Here is a 7,815-nt window from a genome sequence, read left to right as displayed (position 1 = left end):
TTCCTAAACAGGAAACTAAAGTCCAGAGAGGCTAAGAAGATTTCCTTCCTTAGTAGCTCCTCACCAGGAGTTACTGGTAGAAAGAAAGCTAGGGCCCCTCCTCCGTAATAGAGGGATTATGAGCATAAACACAGTCTTGGTGTAGCCTCCATTTAACTTAGTGCATCAGTTAAACAACTGTTTGAAGAAGCAATCCAGGAAGTGACCATTCTATAGGTAATTTATCTCTTTCTTCAACAGGATGATAATTTTTTAATAAAAGGCTTTTAAATCAGAATTAAGCAAGATTTCATGTTATGCATTTATAATCCTAGCAGTCAAGAGGATGAGACAGGAAGATGATGACTTTGAGGTCAAACAGGGCTACATGACAAGAGCCCTCTTAAAAAATAAATAAGGACTGGAAAGATGGCTCAGTGGGTAAGACTGCTTTCGCAGAGGACCAGAGTTTGATTTCCAACACCCATGTTGGGTGGCTCACAACTACCAGTAATTCCAGCTCCACAGCTCTCCCTCTTCTGGTGTCTGATGGCACCTGCATTCATGTGCATAGACACATACACATATATATTATGAAAGTAAAATGAATCTTTAAAGTAAATAGATAAAAAGTAATAAATTAATTAATGGTGATTTCTAGTCATCTGTTTATTTTTATGTGAATAAAAAATTGCTATTGTGATTGCATGACATGAAGTCCTTAACTTTTAGAGATGGAAAGTGAATTTGGGTTAAAATGTCATGATAGCTCTAACTGTAATCTATTAAAATAAAAGACAAAGCAAATTAGAGAGAGAGAGAGAGAGAAACAATTATCAACAGTGTGATATATATTTGGAAATTCCTTATTATCCCCTCCCCCACCCTGCTTCTTCTTTTCTATTAGATTATTTTTTGTGTGGTGGTGGTGGGGGGCTAAAGTAGAACTAATAACAGCCATCTCACAAGGTTATAAGAGTTATGTAAGGTAGTTCCTGAAAATCAGAACTTGACTTAGCAGATCCCTGCCTATGCCATCCATTCCTTGAATGTTTCTTTATAAATGTACCTGTTGAAGCTCTGACATATGCTAAGCATTGTTTAGACAGTGTGGTATTGAAGAAAATATCGATCCTTCTAATAGTATTTAGTACTATTAAAAGTTTCATTCTTTATTCAAAATGTTCTGTTATGGAGAGACAGTGAAGAAAAGGCACAGAGGAAAAAAAATACCTCTTCAAACAACAAGAAAAAAGTCACAAGTAACATGCCTATCATTTTAGATAAACTTTTCAAATTTCTTTTTGATATCTCCCCAAATTTTCATTTGTTTTTCAGGGTACTGCCCAGTTCTTTTTCTACCTATTCCTTTTACCATCCATTACCATCTCTATCTTAAAAGAAGACCAGATTTTAACATCAATTTAAGAAGAACACACTTTAGAATTGCACAACTGCAAGCTTCTTTGTGAGGTATTGATATTTGTATATGAATGTTATCTTTGCTTCAGACTCTGGGCTTCGGCATATCATATCCCTTGCCAAAGATATGCTTTTCCCCCAAAAGAAATCTAGATAGAACTTCCTTTTCATTGTAGTTGTGAGGGTTAATAATCAGAGATAATTTCTGTAAAACAAATTTAGTGTAGCACTTGACAAATAATTCTTTTTATTGATGTGATTATGCTTGGTGGATAAATTATTTGCTTGCTAACTTAGCAATCTTTGGCATGCAAGGCTAGAGTTGAGGGGAAAGGTGAGATGAGAACCCCAGCTAATCTTTTCCTCTGTGCAATATATGCCAGCTGTGAAGAAACCACTGTAACTTGAACCATTTTGAAATTAGTGTTTCAGTTGAATGTCTGTTTCATCTCCATGATGAGCTGTGTCGAGGGCATGTCACAGAAGGACCTTGGTGATTTAAGAAAACACATGAAAATCCAGCATCATTCTCCTCAGGTATGTCTGTAAATTCTGTTTACGGAATATATCCACACTAGGTGTGGCCATTTTTGGTCCTATGTCAAGTATTACCTCTGGCTACAGTGCTGCCTCATTATGCACTGGGAAATCTTTCTCATCCACATTATTCTTTCTATTTTTGTGCTTTTGTGCATGAATTGGGGAAGGGTTTTGTAATTCAAATTTCAGACATATCAAAGTAGCCTTTTGCTTGAAGAAAACTATTGTAATTCTGCCTGAAACAACAACAACAATAATAAAATATCAACTGCAATACATTAGAGTAAATTTTGGAAAAACAAAATTACTGCTATTTCATAGTGTAGAAATATCATTTCTGAGTATGACTGAGTATAGTGATGCAAAGAAACCTATATTTTTATAGTATTTTACAGTCTATAAAATGATGTTTTGGGGATTGGTGAGATGGCTTAGTGGTTAAGAGCACTGGCTGCTCTTGCAGAGGACCCAGGTTTGATTCCCAGCACCCACATAGTGACTAACAATCATCTATAACTGCAGTACCGGGGGATCTGATGCCCTCTTCTGACCTCTGCAAGCACTGAATGACATGGATGCACTTACATATATGTAGACAGTACACTCACACACATAAAATGAAAATAATAAATAAAATATTTAGAAAATGATATTTTGTATGTGTATTCTTACTATAATCTTGTTAGATGGATGAAGAGGGCTTTATCTTCAGTTTGTTTACATAGAAAGAGAAAAGAAAGTTACTTAAGGCAAGACAGTAGACTTGGGTAAGTCTTCTTGATATGAAGCGAGAACTCTTTCTACTCTCTAGGTTCTGTTATAAAAACAGTTATGTCCTTTTCTGAGACTACAATCCTCTTGAATATATCAAGAATGATGATAAGTGACAGGCATTTGAAAATGTGAATTCAAAGCCTCTACATTGTTTCTTCTTTGTCCAAGTTCTAGAAAGCTAGAAGATCCACATAGCTAGAAAATGCATGCCAAGCCTAGATTTGTTTGTTTCTGTCTTATTCTATAACAGAGTAAGATAATGCCTGCATATACTTCTTCCCTTCCCCTAAAAGTGTCAGGTCAGGACTAGTGGCATACCCCTGTAATCCTAGCATGTCAAAAGCCAAGGAGGGAAGATTGCACATCTCACAGGAGTCAGAGCTATTTAGTGTTGAGAGAGAGAGAGAGAGAGAGAGAGAGAGAGAGAGAGAGAGAGAAAGGAAGGAAAAGTGTCTGTATCTGCTTCCAAATTCTTAGAATAGTTGGAAGTCATTTACAGTACTCAGTGGGGTATGACAAGGATGCTGATGGCATGGAGGCTGCAAGGAGGCTTTTTATTACCTTACATTCTTTTTTAAAAAGCAACTAGTGCTCTTTTTATTCTATCTTATTATTTTATGTGTATGAGTGTATTGCATGCATGCACATAAGTGCACCTGTATCATACAATACCCAAGGAGGTCAGAAGAGGGCACTGGATCCCCTGGAACAGGACTTACAGATGGTTGTTAGCTGCCACGTGGGTGCTGGGAATCTAACCTGGGTCCTCTGCAAGAGCAACCAGTGCTCTTAACTGCTGAGCTATCTCTCCAGCCCCACCTTACATTATTTTTATCTGTCTGACTGAGAGTGTTAGTCTTATTTCAAATGACAACAGGCTTCATCTTTACCATGCTTCAACACTGTGATTTCCATTACCTGTGAGTGGCATTGCTGACACTTGAATGAGCCTGTGTCTGTTGACACCCTTGCCAGAATGAATATGACTTAGTGAAAATAAACCTTTCATACACAGGAAATCAGATATCTTCATTTTATATTGTTTTTACTGTTTAATTAGTCTTCCTTAATTCCGCCCCCTACACCTCCCTGGTTCTTAGAGAATGTCCTATAAAAATGGAACTCATGGATGCAAAATTTACAAAAAGGAATGTATATTTCAATGGGAAATGATGTGATTCTGAGTCTTGGAATCCACATACTCAATTCCTTTATTGGTTGTTGTGTGATATCAGGAATGGGTACTTACAGAAATACCTAATCAATACCTCTGTATGTTTATCAGAATAGAGGGGTCATTATCTCTCCCACTTATTCATAAGATGGGAGTGTTGATGTAATAGAGGAGATAGTTAAGTTTTATGCATGGTAGATGCTGGGTGACTCTGCATATTAATTATCTAAAAATCACTTTTTATGAGCAAAGGATTAGTTAAGTAATGATCTTTTGTTTAGCATTAATGCCTGGTAGCAAATTATGGTAGTATATTCTTTCTGAATTTGGGGTTTTAAAGATAAAATTTAAAATCTTGGTGTGATGATGTCTGCCTAGACTCACCGCACTAGAAGACTCAGAAGAGACAATTATAATTTTGAGGCCAGCAGGAGCTACTTAGTGAATTCCAGGGCAGCCTTCGCTGCATAGTGAAACTCTGTCACAGAGAAACAAAAGTAAATAAAAAAAAATTTCAGTGAAATTCACCACTATAGTTGTCAAGATAAAAATTATGTTTTTTAAAAATAATGACCTGAAATACTCTGTAAAGAAGTTGGTGAATTTTTAAACATCTGGACAGCAGTTGTGTTCTTATTTGTTAGAGAAATACACATGTGTAGTAAGAAGGATTTAACTAACTGATGTAGGAAATTGAGCCTGTATTTTTGGATCCAAAGTTAGACTCTGATTTAATTCTATTCATTAGTCTTTTGAAATAGGTTTTGAATTTCCCATAGGAACTCTGCGAATTGCATACTAAAAAGGTCAATAAAGGACTACGGTTGTAGTCAAAGTTTTAATTAATCTAACATTTGTTTTTAGGTTCCCAAAGAAGATCAGAATAATTTTAGTATTTATGAAATTAACATGGAATCTAGAAAAAGACCGTGTGAGATAACCAACACCCAAAACCAAAGACCACATTCACCTAAGAAGCATTGACAGGATCAGATCACTTCCCTGAATAAGACAATTTCTGTCACCTTAGATGTAAACCACAGGAAAAAAGAAAAAATGAAATATGAGCTCACATATAAGAAGACAGGGAGCTTATATGCAGCACTGAGCACTCTTAATGCTGTTAAAGAAGAGACAGAAAGTCTCCAAGGCAAAGAAATGTTGGCATGTGGCATAGAAGGAATTGAAGGGTAAATAAACCTTGACATACCCCTCAGTTGTTTTCCAGAAAGTAGCCATGTGGTAATTTCATTTTCCAAAATGGAAAGTGAGCAGAGAGAAGATAACCATGTGTTCAGCTGTTATGACCAGGTAAGCACTAACTGCATCAAATTTTATATTCATGCGGTTGGAAAAAGGAAGGAAAGAATTCTGAAGTGTGAGGAACTTCACAAAGGGAACAAACTCTGTGTGTATGGCTTCAAAGGAGAGACCATCAAGAACGCTGTGAAGAGGGATGGCAGGTTTCTTCCCTTTATAGAAAACGACCACTGGAAACTCATTACTAACCTGGACACCATCATAGAGAACACCCAACCAGTTGATGAGTTAGAGGGCAAGCTGTTTCAGGTTGAAGTTGAGATGAAGAAGAGCCCTAGGGTAGCAAAACTGAATGAGAATTTAGAGAAACCAACTTACCGTGAGCTAAAAGAATACATTGTGGAAGAGTACCCCACACTGAGAAGAGCATGCGAAAAACTCAGAGCACACATCAAGGAAGAAAGTGAGAAAAGAAAACATTTAACTTTCATAGAGCGAACTTCAAGAAGCTGGCAAAAAACTCCACCCCAACTAAAGTGCTCAAACTTCTTTCACAGTTCAGTGACTCAGTTGGGCTCATAGTTTGGAACAATAATGGAAATGAAGGTTTAGCTACCTGCTTTGTTTTTACTGGATGGCATATTTTCACCTGGAGGCATGTAATCAATGACATTGTGGGTGAAGGCATAGAACCAAGTAAGCGGGCTGACATAATCAGTCAGTATGTAAGGGTGACTTTTGATTATGAAGAGTTCCAAGTAAGGGAGAAAAGCTATTTTTCTGTTGAAACTTGGTTTGAGGTATCTGATGCTACTCTAGACTACCCTGTCCTGAAACTGAAGGAAAATGAACAGCAGGTACCTGCAGGGCTGTATAATGGGAGAGCACCTGTACCATCTAATGGGTTGATATATATGATTGACCATCCTGATATAAAACAGAAACTTAATGATGGTTATATTTTGATCCCTCAAGATGAGCAAGGAAAGAAATATCAAGAACATGTTCAAGAAAGAGAACCAGCAGGTGGCAGAGATCCTACACATTTTATCTTTGTGTACACCCAAAGAAGTTTCCAAGAAGTGTTCCGTGAATCTGGTATGGTTACCTGTAGGAACACTTTTTTTTGTGGGTCTTCTGGATCTCCTATATTTGACTCTAAAGGTTCTTTGGTGGCCATGCATGCTGCTGGTTTCACTTGTGACTACAAAAGTGGACTTTCCAGTATCATTGAGTTTGGTTTGGCTATGGAAGCCATCCTCACTGACATTAAGCAAAAACATGAAAAATGGTACCAAGAGGAATGTGTAAATAGGCAGGATGTAGAAATGTTGAGTCTGGACTACTAAGGATTAAAGCGAACTTAGTCTATTTTCTTATTCAGTTTCTTAAAATTTTTCATTGAATTTTTGTTATTTTCATACAATATAATTTAATGGTATTTAGACACCTTCCCCTATATACTGCCCTTACCCAATTTAATGTACTCTCTTATATATGTAACCCAGTCTAAAGATTCTGATTTGTGCCCCCAAATGTCCTTCAGTGTGGGTCCATCCACTGTGAATCCTATCCCTGTAAGACATTGTCTCTCCCTCTCCCAGCAGCCATCAATTGTCAAAAGTTCATTAGACTGGGTTTGGATTTCTTACCCACTTCCCCATGTCTATGATGAAATTTTGTCCTGTTTGAGCTTGCATAGGACTTACGCATGCTGTCACCATTGCTGTGAGTTCATATGAGTAACTGACCAGCTGTCTGGAAGACTGATTCCTTGTGATAGTCCACCACCTCTTACAATCTTTCTGTGTCCTGAGTCCTCTTCTGCATTGATCCCTGAGCCTTGGAAGACAGAGGTTTGAAGGAGATGTTATATTCATGGATAAGCACATCGGCACATTGGCCAATTGTGGGTTTCTGTGCTAATCACGATCTACTGGACCATCTCCAGCCTTGCTAGTCCAGAGCTCAGGCCTTCTCCACTTGCTAGTGAGAAGCAGCCTATTCTGTTCCCATGAGCTCTCCTTGAATCTTGGCCCCCTCCAGCTGAGGCTGCCTTGAGAGCTCCTGACTGGCTGGGGCAAGTGTACCTTTCACAGATCATCAAAGAAGCTTCTTTTTGCAACAGATAAGACTGTTAGAGAGCCTAGACCAGAACTGATCAAACACAGAGAATAAGTGTCTGTGAGACGCTTAACCTTAAGCATCTTCAATGCAACCTCTACACACAGGATGAATGTATCTCTCAACTGCCAACTCTCTCCTAGCCTTGCTGGACTTTTGACTGGGTTGATCTTGGGCAGGTCTTGTGTAGGGAATCACAGATGCTGTGAGTTGGTGAATATAGTATTTCACGTCTTACGTTCTTTTTGCCCCTCTTCTGTAAAGTTTCCTAAACCTTGGATGGCAGGGAGTTGATAGCTGAGCTCAGAGTTACATATATATATATATATATACTTGGAACTTTGCTAGTTATGAGTCTCAGCATTAACTACTACTTACAGTGTGAAAACAAACTTCTCTGACTCAAGTTGAATACAGCACAAATCTTCCTGGGCCTGCATCTTGTTTTCTTCTTTAAAAAATATAACGTTTTTATTCATTCTTTTAAAATTTCAGACATGCATGCAATGTATTTTGATCATATTTATCCTCTGCCTTCTTCT

At 37.8% G+C, this 7,815-nt stretch overlaps 1 protein-coding gene across 1 annotated transcript; it reads left to right on the top strand.

Annotated features, from left to right (window-relative positions):
* The first annotated feature begins 1,875 nt into the window (after positions 1-1,875).
* On the top strand, positions 1,876-6,498 carry LOC103733392 (protein FAM111A-like). The gene is given in 3 exon segments (XM_008832202.2): positions 1,876-1,938; positions 4,754-5,624; positions 5,627-6,498. Coding segments are annotated over 3 exon segments (1,806 nt in total).
* The last annotated feature ends 1,317 nt before the right edge of the window (positions 6,499-7,815 follow it).

Source organism: Nannospalax galili, unplaced genomic scaffold (genome assembly GCF_000622305.1).
Source record: "Nannospalax galili isolate Female #2095 unplaced genomic scaffold, S.galili_v1.0 scaffold936, whole genome shotgun sequence".
Taxonomy (NCBI): domain Eukaryota; kingdom Metazoa; phylum Chordata; class Mammalia; order Rodentia; family Spalacidae; genus Nannospalax; species Nannospalax galili.
Note: the sequence above shows the minus strand (reverse complement) of the source record. Positions and strands in the feature narration are given on the sequence as shown.